At 44.2% G+C, this 24,703-nt stretch overlaps 1 protein-coding gene across 7 annotated transcripts; it reads left to right on the forward strand.

The window, feature by feature from the left end:
• Window positions 1–1,635: 1,635 nt before the first annotated feature.
• On the forward strand, window positions 1,636–14,242 carry LOC112073487 (cytoplasmic polyadenylation element-binding protein 4). 7 transcript variants are annotated; one of them, XM_024140774.2, is made up of 12 exons: window positions 1,636–1,782; window positions 2,881–4,025; window positions 5,028–5,123; window positions 6,273–6,363; window positions 7,804–7,854; window positions 8,025–8,048; window positions 8,822–8,998; window positions 9,187–9,276; window positions 9,743–9,861; window positions 10,247–10,361; window positions 10,553–10,734; window positions 10,946–14,242. In XM_024140774.2, exons 2-12 carry the CDS (start codon window positions 2,961–2,963, stop codon window positions 11,171–11,173), a joined length of 2,238 nt encoding a protein of 745 aa, XP_023996542.1. In that variant the 5' UTR covers window positions 1,636–1,782; window positions 2,881–2,960; the 3' UTR covers window positions 11,174–14,242. The 7 variants fall into 7 exon arrangements, with proteins under 7 accessions (XP_023996542.1, XP_023996539.1, XP_023996540.1 ...); XM_024140771.2 differs by having other exon boundaries at window positions 1,637–1,782; window positions 6,270–6,363; XM_024140772.2 differs by having other exon boundaries at window positions 1,637–1,782; window positions 2,884–4,025; window positions 6,270–6,363.
• Window positions 14,243–24,703: the final 10,461 nt, after the last annotated feature.

Consider the following 24,703-nt stretch of genomic DNA (forward strand, 5'->3'; position numbering starts at 1 on the left):
TATGTCCAATAAAAATACGCTACCGTTCAAAAGTTTGGGGTCATTTCAAAGAAATGTCTTTGAAAGAAAAGCTATTTTTTGTACATTAAAATAACATCAAATTGATCAGGAATACAGTGTAGACATTGTTAATGTTGTAAATGACTATTGTAGCTGGAAACGGCAGATTTTTTATGGAATATCTACATAGGCGTACAGAGGCCGTTTATCAGCAACCATCACTCTTGTGTTCCAATGGCACGGTGTGTTAGCTAATCCAAGTCTTTGAAAAGGCTTATTGATCATTAGAAAACCCTTTTGAAGTTATGTTAGCGCAGCTGAAAACTGTCATCCTGATTAAAGAAGCAATAAAACTGGCCATCTTTAGACTAGTTGAGTATCTGGAGGATCAGCATTTGTGGGTTCGATTACAGGCTCAAAATGGTTAGAAACAAAGAACTTTCTTCTGAAACTCGTCAGTCTATTCTTGTTCTGAGAAATGAAGGATATTCCATGCGAGAAATTGACAAGAAACTAAAGATCTCGTACAACGCTCTTCACAGAATAGCGCAAACTGGCTCTAACCAGAATAGAAAGAGAAGTGGGAGGCCCCGGTGCACAACTGAGCAAGAGGACAAGTACATTAGAGTGTCTAGTTTGAAAAACAGACGCCTCACAAGTCCTGAACTGGTAGTTTCATTAAATACTACCCGCAAAACACCAGTCTCAATGTCGACGGTCTAGAGGCGACTCTGGGATGCTGGCCTTCTAGGCAGAGTTCCTCTGACCAGTGTCTGTGTTTTTTGCCCATCTTAATCTTTTATTTTTATTGGCCAGTCTGAGATATGGCTTTTTCTTTGCAACTCTGCCTACAAGGCCAGCATCCCGGAGTCACCTCTTCACTGTTGACGTAGAGACTGGTGTTTCGCAAGTACTTTTTAATGAAGCTGCCAGTTGAGGACTTGTGAGGTGTCTGTTTCTCAAATTAAAAGTCTAATTGAAACTTGTTTTCAAACATTATTTAATCACCGTTCAATAACCTATAATTTCCGTTCTCAGAACGTTAATGAAAACTTTCCGGAAACCATAGTAAGACGTTATCAGAACCTCCCTGCAACCTAAAATTGAACGTTCCCAGAACAGGTGAAATTTTCACTTCAGTTCTCAGAACATTCAGTTTCACCGGCCAGGAAACGTATAGCTTCGTTCCCAGAACCAATGGGAAACCAAAAACGTATGTTACCACAACTTCCAATGAACCAAATGTGCTAGCTGAGTCAAGATTTGCCTCTTATCTTGCCTTTTTCTTGTGTTTAAATGTGTTTAATAAACCCATTTAATCATAGCTGAATATCACACAGAAGCATTGACTGACTAGATGTTTAAATGCAGGCAGTATTGAATGTATAAAATACATCTAGTTTGATTTCCTTACATTATTTTCCTGTATGTTCAACTCCCACCCATGAATTTCTCGACATCCTTATTTGGGCGGAGAACGTCTTGAATGCATGTGCCATTTCGCTGAAAAGGCGTGAGATGGGTGTGGCTTCCCCACACATATCCAATTAAACCCCATTCATCTGTGGAAAGGGGCGAGGCCGCAGAGTGAAACCCTTGCAGTCTGTGGACGGGAGTTGGTGGAGGGGGCGGGGTTATGAGACGGAAGTGTCTACCGACTGGTCCAGCTGTCATCGACTAGAAGAGACCATTCGCACCGGCTGACTTGGAAATGCAGAAAATGGAAAAAAGCTGAAATATGGCAACATCTAGGAACCATAAGGACATGACGACAATTTAGAGGTACATAATGCACGATATAGAATGAGTTTCATAAATGTAATGTCATACCAGAGAATTGCACTCAGGTTTGTACTCGTAGTTTGGAATTGCTAAATTATGATGACAACGATTGGTGCTAAGCTATGACATTGAACACACAGGACACGAAACCGACGAGGTCGTTTAAAGATACACATACCATTTAATACCAATATTACCGCAGATCCAGCCCGTATATCGCTGTCGGTGGAATTTTAGGATACATTTAATTTCTTGTCGACATTGTTGCTTATCTGCGTCGATTGCTCGCTAGATCGGCTACAATGTATCTACTGTGGTAGCTTGTCGGCTATTACCCTAGCGGCTTTTATACAGGGAACTAGGCTACCGTATGTTCAGAACAGACAAGAGACGTCATCAGTATTTGCTTTAAATGGTCGCGTCGGAGTTGGTCATTGGAGAAAGAAAAAAAATCTAGATATTCGGTAGGTGTTGGTGTATTTACCTTACTTATAACGCGCGGGCATAGACCCACTACACTGCATATAGACAGCATATAGATAAACACTGATAATCGCAATGTGTTTGATTGACAGAGCCCAACGCAGCAGCTGTTAGCTTACTAGCCACATAACGACCTTTGGGAAGTGAAACGTCAACTAACAGTGTAGCCAGCCTGCCTGGTTGGTGCTATGTGCTTCTACCACATCTAACCTACGCAGCTTAACTCGAGTGTTTTCTGTTGTGGCTTGTTAGTGCTACTGCTATGCTTAGTCTGTGTAATTTTATCATGTAGCCTTGGCCTACGGTGGCTGAGCGAGTCAATGATTTCTTCTCATTGAGTTACATCACAGGACTAGCAGGCTGCAGTTGCAGCAAAGTCACTGCAGTTGGCGAGGCTGGTGTTGTTTTGGAAGGCCTGTAGGCTCAAATTGTGGCGTGACAGCCTTTGTATTTATGTCCTCAACCCACCCTCCCTCTCCCTTTCTACCTCACCCACTCTTTCCCCTACATCACCCTTTCCTCCCCCTTTCTCGCTCACGCCTTCACTCCTCACCTCCCCCTCACCCACTTTTCCCCCTTTTCTCCCTCACTCCTCTCCTTCCTCATGTTAAACAGTAGGAAATAGGCCTAGAAGACAYTGAGATAAGAAGAACCAAGTTAAGGAGGAAACATCGGCTTTACCCCAGGATTCATAAATGGACGACTACGGCTTCGGAGTCCTGGTGAAGAATAACGGCAGTGGCAACAAGTCTGCTTTCCCCGTGAGGATCCCCCCTCACCTCCAACCCCAGCCCCCCCACCTCAATCACCCTGCCAACCCCCCCAGCCCCCCTTCATTCGTCAACAGCACCTCGGCCACCAATGGAGGAGGTAGCGCCTGGCTGTTCCCCTCCGTAACACCCCACAGTAACATGCAGGATGAGATCCTTGACTCCGACAAGGCCAAAGCCCTGGACCTGCAGGAGAAGGCCCAGCCGCAGGCCCTCTCCCCTGGGCAGCAAGAGGCCGGAGGTGGCCTAGGGGAGCTGGATGGAATCCTACCTGAGGACGGCTCCATGGAGAAGGGCTCGTTGGAGACCGGTGGGAAGGAGAAGCTTAGGGGTGGGATGGACTCTCCTCCGGTGCTGGGGGGGTTTGACTACCAGGATAGCCTGGGGATGGGGACGTCCGGAGCCCAATCCTCCACCACCTCCTCCTCCTTGACCTCCTTCAACAACTGGTCCCCGACCATACCTTCCAACCCCTCCCCCGTTATCGGTGAGGACGTCGGGGGTGGGTTCTTTGGCCCGGCTGGTTCCAACGCTAACGGACCCCAGATGCTGTTCCAGAACTTCTCCCACCACGCGGGGCCCGGCTTCGGAGGGGCGGGGGGCAGCTTCTCCCCCCAAATCGGCCCGGTCTCCCAGCACCACCCTCCTCCCCACCACTACCACCCCCACAACCAGGGGGTCCCCCCGCAGCACCGCCGTTCCCCAGCCTCCCCCCACCCGCCCCAGCCCTCATTCCCCCCTCACCCCCACCGCTCTGGAGCCTTCACCCAGCTGCCCCACCTGGCCCCTGCCCAGTCAAAGCCCCCTTCCCCTTGGGGCAGCTACCAGAGCCCTGCCCCCCCCACTTCCACCTCCTGGAGCCCCGGGGGAGGTGGGTACGGTGGCTGGGGAGGGTCACAGGGGGTTCGTGAGTATCGCAGGGGCCTCAATGGAGGCGTGACGGCCCTCAACTCCATCTCACCACTAAAGAAGTCTTTCCCCAACAACCAGGTACTCTTCTAGCTAGTTATACAGCACATGTCCCGTTGAACAACCAGGTACTCTTCTACCTAGTTATACTGCAAGTTATACTGCACACCTCCCGTTGAACAACCAGGTACTCTTCTACCTAGTTATACTGCACACCTCCCGTTGAACAACCAGGTACTCTTCTACTAGTTATACTGCACACCTCCGTTGAACAACCAGGTACTCTTCTAGCTAGTTATACTGCACACCTCCCGTTGAACAACCAGGTACTCTTCTACCTAGTTATACTGCACACCTCCCGTTGAACAACCAGGTACTCTTCTACCTAGTTATACTGCACACCTCCCGTTGAACAACCAGGTACTCTTCTACCTAGTTATACTGCACACCTCCCGTTGAAAAACCAGGTACTCTTCTACCTAGTTATAACTGCACACCTCCCGTTGAACAACCAGGTACTCTTCTAGCTAGTTATACTGCACACCCTCCGTTGAACAACCAGGTACTCTTCTACCTAGTTATACTGCACACCTCCCGTTGAACAACCAGGTACTCTTCTACTAGTTATACTGCACACCTCCCGTTGAACAACCAGGTACTCTTCTAGCTAGTTATACTGCACACCTCCCGTGGAACAACCAGGTACTCTTCTAGCTAGTTATACTGCACAACTCCCGTGGAACAAGCTGGCACTGTACTAGATATACAGCACATCATACCTGCTAAGACTGGATGTCCCGAAGGCCTCAGACTGATGAGTAGCTTAACCATAATCATAATGACCTACAATTTTAACTAGTAAATTATTTTCCTTCATTTAAATGTTTTGCCAAACTCATTGTGCTTGATTTAGTTGGTTATGATATAATTTATTCACGCCTACAGTCTGTAATCCAGCTAATACTGTTGTCTATTGAGCCTTAATATAAACTGTCTGTCATGCACATCAATGGTACAATCACATGCTACTATCCCACATGTACTACATGGTACAGTCCTACAGAATATTTTCCTGTCTTCCAGGTTCCCTCTCAGAAGTATCTTCGTAACAACACTGGGTTCAACCACAAGGCTTGGATGGAAGACAGCATGAGTCGCACTGACAACTTCCCTTTCCAGGTGAGTACAGAGATGAGCAAACTGTAGAGGGGAAAGTATATTCATCCACTCTTACAGGACAATGAAAGTGGAGTTAAAACATGCTTTTATATTGTTAAAACCAACACATGTAGCCTTGTTAAGGCCTTTTTGATTATGTGCAATACAGTACACATCAAAGTAAATGATAAGAGCAAATATGATCTAGTTACTAGAGTCTAGTAAGTAGATCGTCTGATAACATCAATGACAATCAGGCCAACTAAATGATTCAGCTCACATGTAAGTAACTATGTATAAGACTACATATCCAATAATACATCTGTCATTGTGGTGGTAAGCGAATGCCAGGATGAGGCCTATTCCGGTAATGTGTTCATCCAAAATGGCACAATATTCCCTGTATAGTGCACTACTTTTAACCAGAGCCTGGTCAGAAGTAGTGCACTATATATATATAGGGAATAGGGTGCCATTTGGGACGGAAACCCCAGTCTTCTGTCCTTGTTAAAGATGCAGCGCGTTAGAGATGCCACAACGCCTGTATGACAAATGTTGACATACTGTCATCTCACTTCTGCAGGCTTTGGCCCTATTTGAAAATCGCAGATCTGACATGACCTGGATTTGCGTAAATCTAGTTTTATCTTTCCAGTCACATACAGATCAGTGATTACTTCAAGGAATGGATTCATTGAAAAGAATTCACTGTTTATCGACAGTTGTCTTTTTCTTTCTTCATCTTTATTTAACCAGGTAGGCCAGTTGAGAACAAGTTCTCATTTACAACTGCGACCTGGCCAAGATAAAGCAAAGCAGTGCGACACAAACAACAACACAGAGTTACACATAGAAGGGGCAGCATGTCAGGGGCAGGGGCATGTGATACAAAGCAGTAGGTTATCTATCTCTGTAGAATCAGATAAATAGATTTAGTCTGTATTTTAGTTGATAAGCGTCACCAGAACGTCTCCGTGTAACTGTTTAGAGGGTCTGAAGTACCAGGATAACACGGGTGTCATCTATTATCAAAGCAAAACTCTGTCAAGGGTCTAGATTAGAACCTACCACCTCTGGGTTCTAGAGTCAGAATGGTTCTATTTTCCTGTTCTTACATAGAACACCGCAGGCTAATCATCGTGTTCCCTGTCTCTGTGTCTCTCTCAGCAGGAGAGAACCCGTTCCTTTGATGGCTTCAGCATGCACTCCCTGGAGAACAGTCTGATTGATATTATGAGGGCTGAACAGGATTCCTTGAAAGGTGGGTTTCTCTGTTTCACATAGTATGAAAAAGCACCCTGGGCCTGTATTCACAAAGCATCTCAGAATAAGAGAGGTGTTCTTGAATCAGTTTTCTCTTTTAGAAAATAAGAAATATGATTATATGGTCGGGGGGGACCTGATCATAGATCAGCAGTCCTACTCTGAGATGCTTTGTGAATATAGGCCCTGGTATTCTGGAATACTCCAAGCAATGAGAAAATATTAGCTGGACATACAGTAATGGCATATTTTTTTATGTAGTGATAGAAGATTGATGTCACACAATTCTGACTGGTTGGTGAAATGGCTGCTTAGCTCAAATCGCTGCACCAACACAAGTGTGGTTGTACTGAATACTCATAAAAGATGATACTCTTTGATGTCAGTCTTTTGAACGACGTATCCTGCTGAATTCCTGAGCTGCAGTAGTGCAGAGGAAGCACAGCCATATTTAAGACTGAGTCCTCTGAGTGGTGGGAGTACAGAGCAATACTCTTCTGTCTTAACCTGCTCAATCTCACAGAGCTATCTGTTGTTGTACCTCTATGCTGGCACTTTCATCTCTGCTCTCCATTCTCTCCACCAACATGAATTAAACATGACGTTTTGTCTCATCCCGTTTCTGAAGACACGTTTTATTGCTAAGACTGTCACTATGTTAATGTAGGCCAGTCGATCCACCCTGATTACGCTCCTATTTCCCCTCTCTGAGCACGTCTCGCAATCGGTTGGCTGTTAAGTCAGAGTTCTCTGGATGCTTTGATGGTTCTGCTGCTCATCTCAATTCTCATTCTCCTCAGTACATCACAGAACAGATACAGTTGTTAGAATATCTTGGCTGTGTGGAGTTAGAATATCTTGGCTGTGTGGAGTTAGAATATCTTGGCTGTGTGGAGTTAGAATATCCTTGCTGTGTGGAGTTAGAATATCTTGGCTGTGTGGAGTTAGAATATCTTGCTGTGGGGGTTAGAATATCTTGGCTGTGGTGGAGTTAGAATATCTTGGCTGTTGTGGAGTTAGAATATCTTGGCTGTGTGGGAGTTAGAATATCTTGGCTGTGTGGAGTTAGAATATCGGCTGGTGTGGAGTTAGAATATCTTGGCTGTGTGGAGTTAGAATATCTTGGCTGTGTGGAGTTAGAATGCGGCGGCTGTGTTGGAGTTAGAATATCTTGGCTTGTGTGAGTTAGAATGCGGTGGCTGTGTGGAGTTAGAATATCTTGGCTGGCTGTGGATGTAGGAATGCGGCGGCTGTGTGGAGTTAGAATGCGGCGGCTGTGTGGAGTTAGAATGCGGCGGCCTTTGTGTGGAGTTAGAATGCGGCGGCTGTGTGGAGTTAGAATGCGGCGGCTGTGTGGAGTTAGAATGCGGCGGCTGTGTGGAGCTAGAATGCGCATATTATTCTGCCTTCTAACTGACTTCTGTCTGTTCCTCTCCAGGTCGCTATGGTTTCTCTCACCAGGGCGGAGATGGGTCTTTGCCCATGAATGGTATGGAAATGTTATTTTGCCTCAATACTATAAAGTTTATAGCTTTGTTCAGTCATTCACAATAGTGGTAGTAAATTGGATGCGATTTGTTCATGGGATTTACATTATTTTGTAACCCTGTGCTGTTAAGAGTTGGTATGAAAGGTTGTTGTCTCTTGTTTTACATGCAGCTAGGAGCTATGGCAGACGACGAGGTAAAGCTAAACCCAAAATGTCTTCATGTTTTAGCTTCCATCATATCATTATTTGCAAAGCCTCGATTACGTCTGGTTTGGCCTCGCTGTGTAATAGGGTACTGTTTCAGATGTGTTTTCCTCCTKACTGCTGACTGTTCACTAGGCCCTGACTGAACCCGCAGAGGAAGACTTAAGTCCCCAGGGAGGATTTGAAATTTGTCTTATTTTTTAACATCAAAATAAAATGTATTAATTAAATCCAAATACTATAAGCATGGAAGAGTTCCAGGTCATCTTTGTTGCAGTCGTGCTGACTGACCGTCTCACAGATTGCTATATTAATAACGTTCAACACTTGTGGTTGTTATGAGCGCGACAGCAAAAAGAAGATGACCTGACATGATTGCAGACTGCCTGTTTCCTGCTGGGCTTTTGTGACCTGGCTGTGGTAGCTTGTCATTGGACTTTAACAAAGCATTATGTTGCAAGCGCTTGAGGAAATTGTGGTTGGTTTCATGATCATGGTTCTCATTTGTCTTCACAATAAAAATTTGGATAAAATCTTACCCTTTTCCCACAACTGAGTCAAACAGAGCTGAGCAGAGCTATACCAAGCTGGCCTGGTTAAACATTCATAATAATTGCTAGAAGGGACAATGTGTAAATGAAATATCAGAGTCAGCACAGTATGGTTTGGAAAATTATAACCACAAATGGGTGCTAAGTGGCCAAATAAATCCAGGGTGTCTGGGTTAGTACGGTTTGAGTATCTCTTTCTCTCCGCCCTCCAGGTCACTCTAACCTGTTCCCCATGGGGGACGAGCACTCCTTCGGAGAGGACGAGTCAGGTGACCAGGGACTTCCTGGTTTAGGATCCGCCCACTGTTTCCCGCAGCTCAACGGAGAGCGAGTGGAGAGGTACTCACGCAAGGTGTTTGTGGGAGGACTGCCCCCCGATATAGACGAAGGTATTGATCAATAAACAGAATAATACACCTTCTACAATGTTGTTTTGGGGTTAAAAACAATGGTTTGAGAGGTGTCTGTTTTCTATGGTAATGGACCCTGACATATGATGTCATAGAGGCTGTGGACCACCATTGCAGGTTCCTGAAGAGCCTGTGTAGCTGACTAGCTTTGACTCTTTCATTCTCAGATGAGATCACTGCCAGTTTCCGCCGGTTCGGTCACCTGTTTGTCGATTGGCCCCACAAGGCTGAGAGCAAGTCCTATTTCCCACCCAAAGGTGAGTCTGATATGGTCACATTGGCCAGGGAATACTCGGTGCCCTGGTAATGAAGGGAATACTCGGTGCCCTGGTAATGAAGGGAGTACTCGGTGCCTGGTAATGAAGGGAATACTCGGTGCCCTGGTAATGGAGTACTCGGTGCCTGGTAATGAAGGGAATACTCGGTGCCTTGGTAATGAAGGGAGTACTCGGTGCCTGGTAATGAAGGGAGTACTCTGTGCCTGGTAATGAAGGGAGTACTCGGTGCCCCGGTAATGAAGGGAGTACTCGGTGCCCCGGTAATGAAGGGAGTACTCGGTGCCCCGGTAATGAAGGGAGNCGGTAATGAAGGGAGTACTCGGTGCCCCGGTAATGAAGGGAGTACTCGGTGCCCCGGTAATGAAGGGAGTACTCGGTGCCCCGGTAATGAAGGGAAATAGATGAAGGTCATGAGAGTATTGAGCGCTTTCTTTCCCCTCTCAAGGTTATGCATTCTTGCTGTTCCAAGACGAGAGCTCTGTCCAGGCTCTGATCGATGCCTGTATCGAGGAGGATGGCAAGCTCTACCTCTGTGTCTCCAGCCCCACCATCAAGGACAAGCCTGTGAGTGGAGCTTTACGTGTGTGTGTGTGTGTGTGTGTGTGTGTCTGGCTAGTGTGAGACAGTCTGTCTGAGTCTCCCACACACCCAGGCATTATTTAAAAATGTTTTTAACTGTAATTAAACTTCTTGGTTGGAGTTGTCTGTCCTCCTTGTCAGTCTAGCACTGCTGGTATAAATAGTTGTGAGATTTCCCCAGGCCACCTCCCTAGTTCAGCCCAGTCCACCCCCCCATGGTTCACATCTAGTTGTATGGACATGGTATGGACATTGAAAGATAATTTTACAGATGTTATATGGAATTTGGTACAGCCTTTTCTAGATGTTGTTTGAGTGTTATATGGGTGTTATCTGAACGTTGTATGGCCATGCCTGTGTGTTCCTCTAGGTCCAGATCCGTCCCTGGAACCTGAACGACAGTGACTTTGTGATGGACGGCTCTCAGCCTCTGGACCCCAGGAAGACCATCTTCGTAGGGGGGGTGCCACGTCCTCTACGTGCAGGTACTGGACTGTGTTTCTGTGTCTGTGAGGAATGGTGGGGGGAGGCAGGGTGGAATGGGGTGAGAGAGTGGAAGAGCTAAAGTCCCTGAGCTACAGTTGTAATACCTAGGCTTTAGCTCAGCAGGCTAACACTGTCTGGCGTGACAGACCCAGTCAGCCACATCATCAGCCTATATGTGTCACTGTTCCAGTGGAGCTGGCCATGATAATGGATCGTCTGTATGGAGGAGTGTGTTACGCTGGCATCGACACAGACCCTGAGCTGAAATACCCTAAAGGAGCGGGCCGTGTGGCCTTCTCCAATCAGCAGAGCTACATCGCTGCTATCAGCGCTCGATTCGTTCAGCTGCAGCACGGCGAGATCGACAAACGGGTGAGTCAGTCTGGTCTTTGGTAGTTTAGCGGAGCCACATACGCTGTGCATTTTGTCCAGGAGAAGAACCATAGAGACCTCACGCACACAATAGCTAAGCTACAAAATGGAGCTGGGTCTGAGCTTCTCCCCTCTAGTTTCTCTTTTGTCCCATTCCATCTGGGTATGTTTAATCTCCTCTTTCTCCTTCTGTCCTCCCCCTTTCCCCCAGGTGGAAGTGAAGCCATACGTGCTGGATGACCAGCTGTGTGACGAGTGCCAGGGGACACGCTGTGGGGGGAAGTTCGCTCCCTTCTTCTGCGCTAACGTCACCTGTCTCCAGTACTACTGTGAGTACTGCTGGGCCACCATCCACTCCCGGGCCGGACGAGAGTTCCACAAGCCACTGGTCAAGGAGGGGGGTGACCGGCCCCGACACATATCCTTCAGGTGGAACTAGGGAGGGTGCCGGGCTATGTTGTAGAAAATAAATGCACTTTTCTTTTTTCTGGTTCCTATTTAGTTTGGAAAATTAATTTAAAAGCTTAATTTAATCTTTATTTTTATTTTTTATCGGACCTTCTCAGAACAGTAAATGCTAAGAAGAAGGACAACTAAGTGAAAGAAATCCCGTTTTGAATTTAAGTTAAGGTGTGCATGAGTACTTGGATGCATTATTAGATATGAGAAGAAATGTTTCTTCTGACTTGACTGTACTTTCTTTTCTCACATTAGCTGGCGAAGCTGCTTACATTTGTTGTCAAGAGTAACATATAACATTTGAGTGAGCTATGTGCTGCACCTCAATCAGTATATTAACTAGAACAGTTGTGTGTTAGAAGGGTACACTTATTTTAGTTAATTTACGCATGCAGGATTAGATTGCTATTTGTATCGTTAACCAAAGGTTGAGAGTAACTGGTCGGGTTAAAGTTCAATAGTCAAAGAAAACCACTGCAGAAGGGCAGACTGACCGACAATTCCCTTCATCATAAATAAACTGTTCAGAATACATGCAGGATTATTTAAGAAAAGATGATCCTCTCGGGCCTGGCAGCGATTACTGGCACGTGTTTCTAGATCATGGTTTTAAATTGACTCTTTGTAGCCAGAATGGGCAAACCAAAGATTGGCCTAAAAACAAGTGATCAACGGCAGTTGATTATCTGAGGGGTTTAAGGACTATAAGACTCCATTTTCAGGTTCAGGAGGTCAGGAAGGCTAGTGCTGTTTTAAGTTGTTGAGAGAGGGGAGAAACAGTCTTTGGAAAGACAGGTTTCAGCTGACAGACTACAGCCCTAACTGGCTAGGCAGGGCTCAGGTATTGGCAGTAGTATTAGCTCACTTTATATTGTCAGGGATATTAGCACAGGATGCTAACATGCTAATGTTGTAGTACTAGTAGGAATTCACAGTACAGTGGTAGCTAGCTACAGTGTTCCCTGAGTGACTCATAGTATGTAGCCTGGTCCTGGCCTGTATGTGCTTCAGTGTTTAACCAACTCCTCTGCCTATCCTTGTCCAGCTAATTAACACCGAGAGTTGGCTAAAGCACAGACAGACTGGACAACCAGGCTAGTCTAATGGTTGATCTGATGCACTCTCTCTCCCATGACTGGAGTGTAGAGGAAATAGATCCGAACTGTGGCGAATGGATACGCTAGTGGATCCTAGCTGTGGAGGATGAATACGTTAGTAGCGGGACACTCTGAAGAACTTGCTGTCACAGAGATAAAGATATTATTTTATACATGGCCTGCTGATTTTTGTACAGTGTTTTCTAGCTGATTATTTTGTCATGAACATATACATTTATTATGCACTACTTTTCTAAATATGTTTTTCAATAGTCATTTTAGGCACATTTTTCATAAGATGGGATAACTCCTTTTGCAATACCTCATTTTTTTTCCACTTGGTGAGAAATAATTTTGTACCTTTGTTACTAAGAGATCTGCATTTATTGTAAAACGTAATTTAAAAAGAAAAAATTAATGATATTAATATAATTTTCAATTTAGCTTTTTATATATTTAAGTGCTGGTAAATGTTAAATTGTCTGGTCCATTGGTGTGATTGTGTAAAGGAAAGATAAACAGACAGACTACAGATGGTTAGCCAATCGTGTACAGACTTCTCTTTCATAATAATAAACCATAAGTACTGGATCTTAAGGCATGACGAGACCTTTCTAAACTTATTTTGATAGTCTTGAAACATATATTCATATTGTAGTGGGGAAGGAAAATCTAGATGACATTTTTTGGGTGGGTGGATGAGTAAACCCTTATTCCCTTGTATCATCAGAGTGAATGATGACAGGTGTTCTAAAAACTATATTCTCTTTCTGGAACTACCTGAAGGTTCCAGAACGTTCCAGTTATTCTATGCATGCATGACGTAATACAGAATAACAACATGACTATTGGCTAGTGTTAATGCAGGAAACTATTGTAATGCGCTAGAGCGCTTTCCTTTATATTTTTGTTTGAGATTTTGGTTCTCTTTCAGATCACCTCCTAATATCTAGCTTCTCTTTCTCTCCTAAAGTCTGCATCCCTCGCAGACGCACGCAGGCAGGCAGGTAGGCAGACGCAGGCAGGTAGGCAGACGCAGACGCAGGCAGGTAGGCAGGCAGACGCAGACACAGGCAGGATACCAGAGTGATAACACTTGTACGAGTTTAGCCATATAGACAACACTTCCTCCTAAAAGAGACTTGATCACTCCACCCCTGTGATGTGGCATGCTTTGGGACATAGACTTGAATGTGATTCATGTTGCAAGTTAACTTTGAGCCCTTATGTGCAATCCTTCTCTCCTAAAACAGTTTCTCTCATTCTGCAATGTAAACCCATATAAACCATGTAAACATTAAAACAGGATTCTTTTTTTGTCTACTATTGTTCATGCTGGTGTCTGCAAAGCAAAATGTTCTACTAATATATATATATAGTGTGAATTTATTTTTAAACATTAGTTTTGTGCTTATTCAATGATTTTGCTACTACCATGCTACTGTGATTGAGAAAACATTGTATATACTAGGTTGGTGATGTATTTGTTATATTCTCAATTGAAATGTAACACTTTCATTTGGATCAGATTTTTCTATTTTTTGGGGTGATGTGTTGAACTTGTTGATGTCTAGGTTTTCTAATTGCTGTATTGTGCGCCACATTCAGAGGAATAATGTCTGTTAGTATTACTTGATTGCGAAACATGTCAATAGTTTTTAATGGTATGTTGGGAAGGTTGTATTTATTGATATACCTTTTTTACTTGAGACATCATCTTGATTTTTATTATGGTCATTTCGCATTTATAAGTTCCAATTTGTATATTTCTCCCCCCCCCGGTTATGTTATGTGGTAACAGATGTCAGTTTTATAGTTGGTTTGTAGAACTGAAGAAAAAAGATCTAATGTCATAATCATTTGCAGCCAACTATTTCTAACTGTATGCATACAACATTTGAAGTATGTGTATTGTGAGATGTTGAAAGAATTAAACTCCACTGTGAGGAGAACAGTGGTTGTGGTCAATTTCTTGAGGAAAGCAAGGCATGTGTGTTGCTAAAAGTGTACATGTACTGGAAAAGGAAAAATGTACACCAGTTCTGTTTTAATTTTTTTTGTACATTCCTTTTGAACCCTGCACCCAAATATGAATTACTATTTGACTCATGCACTACAACACCTCATTCTGTTACTAAAGTGGACACTTAACTCCACTCATGGATTTAAAAACATTGGATTGATATAAATTGGATTGAGGGAGTTTAGAACCATATTATACACCAGTCCATTCCTCCAAGGGGAGTAAGTGTACATTTCATGGAGATTGTTCCTCTTCCTCACAATACCCTCCCCCACCCCCTCCTACATAGTTTTGTTCCTCTTTTTAATTATTTAAAGTGTGTTGTGAACTTGACTAGAAAGGTAGAGAATTGGACCACAACCGTTCAGTGCAGCTGTGTGTGATGGTGTGACAGACAGCGACAGTGGTTTCTGACACATCTGGCCTGCTGTGCTGAACCAGGTCAGGCGGGGCTATTTATAGATTCAGGCAGATCCAATCCTCCAGCCTGGACCTTTGGCTCCTATTACCAACAACGACAGATACTGGTCTCAGCAGGCCACTGCAATTACAGTTGAAGTCGGACGTTTGCATACACCTTAGCCAAATACATTTAAAACTCAGTTTTTCACAATTCCTAACATTTAATCCAAATGTTTCGGATAGCCTTCCACAAGCTTCCCACAATAAGTTTGGTGAATTTTGGCCCATTCCCCCTGACAGAGCTGGTGTAACTGAGTCAGGTTTGTAGGCCTCCTTGCTCGCACACGCTTTTTCAGTTCTGACCACAAATTTTCTATAGGCTTGAGGTCAGGGCTTTGTGATGGCCACTCCAATACCGTGACTTTGTTGTCCTAAAGCCATTTTGCCACAACTCTGCTTGCAAGTATGCTTGGGGTCATTGTCCATTTGGAAGACCCATTTGCGACCAAGCTTTAACTTCCTGACTGATGCCTTGAGATGTTGCTTCAATATATACACATAATTTTCCTTCCTCATGAAGCCATCTATTTTGTGAAGTGCATCAGTCCCTCCTGCAGCAAAGCACACCCACAACATGATGCTGCCACCCCCGTACTTCATGGTTGGGATGGTGTTCTTTGGCTTGCAAGCTTCCCCCTTTTTTCCTCCAAACATAACGATGGTCATTATGGCCAAACGGTTCTATTTTTGTTTCATCAGACCAGAGGACATTTCTCCAAAAAGTACGATCTTTATCCCGATGTACAGTTGCAAACTGTAGTCTGGCTTTTTTATGGCAGTTTTGGAGCAGTGGCTTCTTCCTTGCTGAGAGGCCTTTCAGGTTATGTGGATATAGATACTTTTGTACCTGTTTCCGCCAGCATCTTCACAAGGTCCTTTGCTGCTGTTCTGGGATTGATTTGCACTTTTCGCACCAAAGTGCGTTCATCTCTAGGAGACAGAACGCGTCTCCTTCCTGAGCGGTATGACGGCTGCGTGGTCCCATGGTATTTATACTTGCGTACTATTGTTTGTACAGATGAACGTGGTACCTTCAGGCATTTGGAAATTGCTCCCAAGGATGAACCAGACTTGTGGAGGTCTACCATTTTTTTCTGAGGTCTTGGCTGATTTCTATTGATTTTCCCATGATGTCAAGCAAAGAGGAACTGAGTTTAAAGGTAGGCCTTGAAGTACATCCACAGGTACACCTCCAATTGACTCAAATGATGTCAATTAGCCTATCAGAAGCTTCTAAAGCCATGACATGATTTTCTGGAATTTTCCAAGCTGTTTAAAGGCACAGTCAACTTAGTGTATGTAAACTTCTGACCCACTGGAATTGTGATACAGTGAAATAATCTCTGTAAACAATTGTTGGAAAAATTACTTGTGTCATGCACAAAGTAGATGTCCTGACCGACTTGCCAAAACCATAGTTTGTTAACAAGAAATTTGTGAAGTGGTTGAAAAAAAATTGTTTTAATGACTCCAACCTAAGTGTATGTAAACTTCCGACTTCAACTGTACGTGCTATTAAATTTCTGCATGACAAAAATCTTATTTTCATCAATCCATTTGGTAGGCAGTGGCAAATTGTACTGCTCTTTTGGTCAGCGAGTGACAACACTAATGTTCACAAAATAAGTGATTAGCAGCTAAAATTGAGAATGAAATAATTGTGCGTTCTGGCATCCTCATCGTTCTTGCTTCTCTAACTGGATCAATAGATTGTTTACAGACTGGACACATGCAGCTAATCCTAATCCTGCTCGAGGTACGGTACGGGCTGGAGATTCGAGGGGCTGTCCGTTTACTGGCCTAGCTAGCCAGCAGCATTTCTCTAGCTAGCTAATAACTTTAGCTAGCAAATGTTAACTTCAAGTTATTTTTGATAGACAGACATAGAAATAAGATGCCAGGTGCTCAGTTCAAGGCTGTTTGCATGCCAAGTTTTGGATCTCAATCCTCAGGATGTAGTCAAAGATGTACAGCAAATTAAAGAGTACTTGATCGAATGGCCCCCCTCACAGAGAAGACGAGATGCAGTTGTCAAAGAAAAAGATCAAATTAGCGAAGTGTAACAAACCCGCACTGTCCAAGAAGAAACGAAAGGACGAGAGAACTTCTCTCTCCTCTCCTCCCCAGCAGTGGGCAGCCAGACAGACTGTGTTGAGGACCAGCGGTAGGATGCTACAGGAGCATCAGAGAGAGCCTGGACTCCCTCAGTCAGAGCAGTCAGGTTATACATTTAACTCCGATTGAAGACTAGAGTACAATCTGTAATTGATTATGGATCTTCTCTTTCCCTCTCAAACTCAGGAATGGAATAGTTTTCTTTGTTTCCCTTAAATGTTATTATATGATTTTGTTTTGCCCAAGTTTATGGACAACCTGGAAAATGTGCTGATTTGAGATGGAATGAAGGTTATTTATGTTACCTGTAACGAAACAGGTACTGCACATCTCCAGCAATCTGTTGCTGCAATTTAGTTTATTCTTTAATATACTCTGGTTGAAGAAATTGACTGTTGGTTTTGTTTTGATGGGGAATACAGATTTTCACTGTTGTCATTGGGAAAGAAGAGTTCTGAATTAAAACAACTTCTTGAGTTGGGTGGGACTAAGGTTTAAGAGGGTGTGAACGATGCTGAATGGGTGTAGACAAAGAGCTCTCCAGTAGTAGTACCAAAACATTTAAGGGCCATTTTCTCAAAAGTGGGTTACAAGTTGATCAACATTGAAAGCAGAATTACTTTCCCATTGTTCCTCAACTGCAGTGTATGATATACCATTTTCTAGCTCTGAGTCTCTACTTTAATCCATTGTAAAAAATAAAGAATTAAATACATTTTCAAATGTTGCTACATAATATCGAAGTGGTCGAGCACATTTCCGTTATGTCTGGTGAGCTATAACAGGTCAGCCAACCCTCCTGGAGAGCTCCTTCTGAGTATGCATGCTGTTGCACTAGCCCTTCTTCCTCATGGAGAACCTCTTTTCCACTAGAGGGAAGTGTCTCTCGTGTGTGTGTGTGTGTGTGTGTGTGTGTGTGTGTGTGTGTTTGTTGTGTGTTTGTGGTGTGTGTGACAGAATACGTACACTCAGCCACCTAAAAGTTGAATACACAGGTCAGCCACAGCTCAACTCCTCAGTCAGATGTTCTCAGTAGAGTCTAGAAGTGTCCATGGCACCCTATTCCCTAGAGTGCGCAACTTTTGACCAGGGCTCATATAGTGCACTACTTTGACTAGAGCATCTGGTTCTTTTCCTGCTCCTTATTAGTGAATTAACAACCCACAGCTAACATGTCTGTTTCCTGTTCCTTATTAGTGAATTAACAACTCACAGCTAACATGTTTCTGTTCCTGTTCCTTATTAGTGAATTAACCACCCACAGACAACATGTGGTTCTGTTTCCTGTTCTTATTAGTGAATTATACAACCCACAGCCCATGTGTTCTGTTTCCTGTTCCTTATAGTGAATAAACAACCCACACCAACATGTGGTTCTTTCCTGTTCCTTATTAGTGAATTAACAACCCACATCCAACATGTGGTTCTTCTTATCTAACAGTAAAATATTGCAGGTGTAATATGCACAATTTACTATATAAATTGTTGAGCAGCTCATAATGTTTTGATTCTAGGCATCATTACTGTAGTATAACAGCCAGTGTGTTGCCCTGTGGCCCTCTGCCCCGTCCCTCTGCCCCGTGGCCCTCTGCCCTGTGTGCCACAACACACTCAATGATTACTTTTCTAGAGTTCGGCCTTGTACAGTGTACACACGACACACAGAAAAACATCCCCAAAGGATCAGCTATATTTGATCAACTGACACGGTCATCTATCTAATCTAAAATATTTGAAATAAGGTATATAAATGTTGTAAGACATTAAACTACCCCTCTCCCTGTATTTCATGGTCATTTTGTAGACTCCTAGTTACTTTCTCAGCAGGGAAATGTTAAACAACCACATACCTCGGTTATTACCTCTCCATCTGTGTTTTACCACCTCATGTAATGATTCCCATACCTCCTGTCTCTCCTCTACCTGTAATGATTTCCCATTACCTCCTAACTGTCTCCTCTACCTGTAATGATTCCACATGACCTCCTAACTGTCTCTCCTCTACCTGTAATGATTCCACATGACCTCCTAACTGTCTCTCCCTGTACCTGTAATGATTCCAACAACCTCCAACTGTCTCTCTCTAACCTGTAAGGATTCCACATACCTAACTGTCTCTCCTCTACCTGTAATGATTCCCCTTACCTCCTAACTGTCTCTCCTCTACCTGTAATGATTCCACATGACCTCCTAACTGTCTCTCCTCTACTTGTAATGATTCCACATGACCTCCTAACTGTCTCTGCTCTACCTGTAATGAATTCCACATGACCTAACTGTCTCTCCTACCTGTAATGATTCCCCATTACCTCCTAACTGTCTCCTCTTACCTTAATGATTCCACCATTACCTAACTGTCTCTCCCCTACCTGTAATGATTTCCCATTACCTCCTAACTGTCTCTCCTCTACCTGTAATGAATTTCCACATTGACCTCTAACTGTCTCTCCTCTACCTGTAATGATTCCCATTACCTCCTAACTGTCTCTCCTCTACAGTAATGATTCCATACCTCCAACTGTTCTCCCTACTTAATTTCCATTACCTCTGTCTCTCCTCTACCTGTAATGATCCCCATTACCTCCTAACTGTCTCTCCTCACCTGTATGATTCCCCATTACCCCTAACTGTCCTCCTCTACCTTGTAATTGATTATCACCATATCCCATACCTCCGTCTCTCCTCTACCTGTAATGATTCCCCATTACCTCCTAACTGTCTCCCTCTACCTGTAATGATTCCCATTACTCCTAACTGTCTCTCCTCTACCTGTAATGATTCCCATTACCTCCTAACTGTCTCTCCTCTACCTGTAATGATTCCCCATTACCTCCTAACTGTCTCTCCTCTACCTGTAATGATTCCCATACTCCTACTCTCTCCTCTACCTTAATATTCCCATTACCTCCCTGTCTCTCCCTCTTACCTGTAATGAATTCCACCATATTACCTCCTAACTGTCTCTCCTCTACCTGTAATGATTTCCCATTACCTCCTAACTGTCTCTCCTCTACCTTAATGATTCCCATTACGTCCTATACTGTCTCTCTCTACCTGTAATTATTCCCCATTACCTCCATAACTGTCCCCCACCTTAAATATCCCAACCTCCTGTCTCTCCTCTACCTGTAATGATTCCCCATTAACCTCCCTGTCTCTCCTACCTGCTTAATATTCCCACATTACCTCCTGTCCTCCTTCTACCTAATGATTTCCACATGACCTCCTAACTGTCTCTCCTCTACCGTATGTTCCCCAATTACCGCCTAATCAATCAAATTTTATAAAGCCTTCTGTTTACAACAGCTGTTCACCAAGCTGTACAGAAAAACCAGCTCTAAAACCCCAAAACTTAGCCAATGCAATTCCATTAGAATCACCTGCCTCTCCTCTACCTGTAATATTTCCCATTAACCTCCCTGTCTCTCCTCTACCTGTAATGATTCCACATTACCTCCTAACTGTTCTCCTCTACCTGTAATGATTCCCCCATACCTCCTAACTGTCTCTCTCCTCTACCTGTAATGATCCACATTGACCTCCTAAACTGTCTCTCCTCTACCTGTAATGATTCCACATTACCTCCTAACTGTCTCTCCTCTACCTGTAATGATTTCCATTACCTCCTAACTGTCTCTCCTCTACCTGTAATGATTTCCCATTACCTCCTGTCTCTCCTCTACCTGTAATGATTCCACATTACCTCCTAACTGTCTCTCCTCTACCTGTAATGATTTCCCATTACCTCCTAACTGTCTCTCCTCTACCTGTAATGATTCCCCATTACCTCCTAACTGTCTCTCCTCTACCTGTAATGATTTCCCATTACCTCCTAACTGTCTCTCCTCTACCTGTAATCAGACATGTTTCAGCTGAGCGTACATCATTTATCACAGGCTTAATGACATGGTACCTTCTCACATGAGTTACCCTTCTGTCTCGTAGATACCATGAAGATACACTCACTGGCCAGTTTATTAGGTATATCCATCGAGTACTGGGTCGGTTCCCCTTTTTGAATTCTACAACGGGTTTGGAAACGTTCCACAGGGATGCTGGTCCATGCTGACATGATGGCATGACGTAGTTTCTGCAGGTTGGACGGCGGTACATTCATGCTGTGAACAGCCCGTTCCATCTCATCCCTAAGATGCTCTATTGGGTTGAGGTCTGGGGACTGACCAGGTCTGGGGACTGACCAGGTCTGGGGACTGACCAGGTCTGGGGACTGACCAGGTCTGGGGACTGACCAGGCCACTCGACTAAACTGAACTTGGTGTCATGTTCCAGGCGATGTTTTTCTCCTCCCCGGTTGTCCAGTGTTGGTGATCGCGTGCCTACTGGAGCTGCTTCTTCTTGTTTTTAGCTGATAGGAGTGGAACCCGGTGTGGTGGTCTGCTGCAGTAGCCCATCCTTGACAAGGATCGACGAGTTGTGCGTTCCGAGATGCCCTTCCGCACACTACTGTTGTATTGCATCGTTATTTGTCTGTTTGTGTCCCGTCTGTTACCTTACACGATTCTTGCCATTCTCCTTCAACCGCTCATCAACCAGCTGTTTTCGCCCACAGGACTGCCGCTGACTGGATGGTTTTTGTTTGCCGCACCCTTCTCAGTAACCCCTAGACCAGGGCTCTCCAATCCTGTTCCAACCCTAATCTAGCCCACCTGATTCTAATAATTAGCTGTTTGGTAAGTTGAATCAGGTCAGTTACAACTGGGGTTGGGAGCGAAAACTTACAGGACGGTAGCTGTCCAGGAATAGGGTTGGCGAGCCCTGACCTAGACACTGTCGTGTGTGAAAAGCCCAGGAGGGCGTCCATTTCTGAGATAGTGAAAAAGCGTGTGCGAGCAAGGACGCCTACAAACCTGACTCAGTTACACCAGCTCTGTCAGGAGGAATGGGCCAAAATTCACCCAACTTATTGTGGGAAGCTTGTGGAAGGCTACCTGAAACGTTTGACCCAAGTTAAACAATTTAAAGGCAATGCTACCAAATACTAATTGAGTGTATGTAAACTTCTGATGAAAGAAATAAAAGCTGAAATAAATCATTCTCTCAACTATTATTCTGACATTTCACATTCTTAAAATAAAGTGGTGATCTTAATTGACCTAAGACAGGGAATTTTTACTAGGATTAAATGTCAGGAATTGGGAAAAACTGAGTTTAAATGTATTTGGCTAAGGTGTATGTAAACTTCCGACTTCAACTGTATGCGGATGACTCAACACTATACACGTCAGCTACTACAGCGACTGAAATGACTGAAACACTCAACAAAGAGCTGCAGTTAGTTTCAGAGTGGGTGGCAAGGAATAAGTTAAACCTCAACTAAATCTCGTAATAAATCATGTGGAAATTGAGCAAGTTGAGGTGACTAAACTGCTTAGAGTAACCCTGCATTGTAAACTGTCATGGTCAAAACATATTGATACAACAGTAGCTAAGATGGGGAGAAGTCTGTCTTTAATAAAGCGCTGCTCTGCCTACTAAACAACACTATCAACAAGGCAGGTCCTACAGGCCCTAGTTTTGTCGCACCTGGACTACTGTTCAGTCGTGTGGTCAGGTGCCAGAAAATTGCAATTGGCTCAGAACAGGGCAGCACGGCTGGCCCTTGGATGTACACAGAGAGCTAACATTAATAATATGCATGTCAATCTCTCGTGGCTCAATGTGGAGGAGAGATTGACTTCATCACTACTTATGAGAGGTATTGACATGTTGAATGTACCGAGCTATCTGAACTACTGGCGCACAGCTCGGACACCCATGTATACCCCACAAGACATTCCACCAGAGGTCTCTTCACAGTCCCCAAGTCAAGAGCAGACTATGGGAGGCGCACAGTACTACATAGAGCCATGACTACATGGAACTCTATTCCCCATCAAGTAACTGAATCAAGCAGTAAAATGCGATTTAATAAACATAAAAATACACCTTATGGAACAGCGGGGACTGTGAAGCAACACAAACAGAGGCACAGACACATGCAATACTGTTACACACACACACACACACACACACACACACAACACACACACCACACACACACACACACACACACACACACACAACGCACTATACACACACATGTTGTTAGTACTGTAGATATGTCGTAATGGTGGGATAGGGGCCTGAGGGCACACAGTGGTGTTGTGAAATCTGTCAATATATGGTATTGTTTTTAAAATTGTATAACTGCCTTAATTTTGATGGACCCAGGAGAGTAGCTGCTGCTTTGGCAGGAACTAATGGGCTCCATAATAAATCCCAGGAAGAGTAGCTGCTGCCTTGGCAGCGAACTAATGGGGATCCATAATAAACCCAGGAAGAGTAGCTGCTGCCTTGGCAGGAACTAATGGGGATCCGTAATAAACCCCAGGAAGAGTAGCTGCGCCTTGGCAGGAACTAATGGGGATCCGTAATAAACCCCAAGGCAGAGTATGCTTGCTGCCTTGGCAGGAACTAATGGGGATCCGTATAAAAACCCCAGGAAGAGTAGCTGCTGCCTTGCAGGAACTAATGGGGATCCGTTAATAAAACCCCAGGAAGAGTAGCTGCTGCCTTGGCAGAACTAATGGGGATCCATAATAAACCCCAGGAAGAGTAGCTGCTGCCTGGGCAGGAACTAATAGGGATCCATAATAAATACAAATACACACGCCCAGTATATTTACTAAGCTTGTTAGGAGTACAGTACAGTGTTGTGGATGAAGGACACTCTCAGGAGTGAATAGGGTCTAAACAGCCATTCCAGTGTGAGTCTGAACAGATCTTCTAATCAGGGCTTTGGTCTGAGACAGAGACTGGTGGTATACCATGGCGGCTCTACCTCCCAACCACACAGCCCTAGCCTCAGCATTGGTCTTGTTGTTCACTGTATTGTTGATGTGGAGAGGCCTCTAACGCTGTGATTGTTGCTAACACTTTTTCTAAAGAAAGGGAGAGCCCCCCCCCCCCAGCCTAGCCTGCTGTTCTTTGAAGCTCTAGTGTGTTTATATGGAAGGCCTCTGGACACGAAGGAGGTTTCTGGGCTCTTAGGCTAGTCCTGAAAATGAATGTGGTTGTTATTAAAGAACCATTAGGATAGCTGAGTGTCAGTCTGTTTGTGCTATCATGCCAACTCTTGTCATGCCAGACAATAAGCAATAGAGTTGTCAAGAGCCCACACAGATCTGGGACCAGGCTAGGAGAGACCCACCCTGTTACATTAAAAGTAGCATGATAAGCTGAAACACTAGTCTACCTGATTGACCACCAAACTCAACTACTGTACTGTATTTCCATCATATTGGTTGTGTGTGTGTGTGTGTGTGTGTGTGGTGTGTGTGTGTGCTGTGTGTGTGTGTGTGTGTGTGTGTGTGTGTGTGTGTGTGTGTGTGTGTGTTGTGTGTGTGTGGTGTGTGGTTTGTTGCGTGTGTGTGCGTCTGTGTGTGTGTTGTGTGTGTGTGTGTGTGTGTGTGTGTGTGTGTGTGCGTCTGCGTCCCAGTCGCAATGCTTAGTGCTATTACTCACTTGGGTACAGTTGGGGATTGAGGATGGTGCATTCATCACATCCTAAAGCCACACACACACACGCACAGTCTGTGTAAGTGAGCCATGATCCCAGCCCTGATTAGCCCCAGTGATGCTTCAACAGGCTCCTTCTGAGTGTCTCTGGTGATTAAAGGTTATAGAAAGATTGTTTCAACAATTAGATTTTCTTTCGTTGTTATTTTTGTTTCCAGTCTGATGCCAAGACTACATCTTGTTGAGATCTGTTCTGTAGTCAGTACCTCCGGTTCAACCTTCTTCATACCCTTCC

This window comes from Salvelinus sp. IW2-2015, unplaced genomic scaffold, assembly GCF_002910315.2.
Source record: "Salvelinus sp. IW2-2015 unplaced genomic scaffold, ASM291031v2 Un_scaffold2275, whole genome shotgun sequence".
NCBI classification, from domain to species: Eukaryota; Metazoa; Chordata; class Actinopteri; order Salmoniformes; family Salmonidae; genus Salvelinus; species Salvelinus sp. IW2-2015.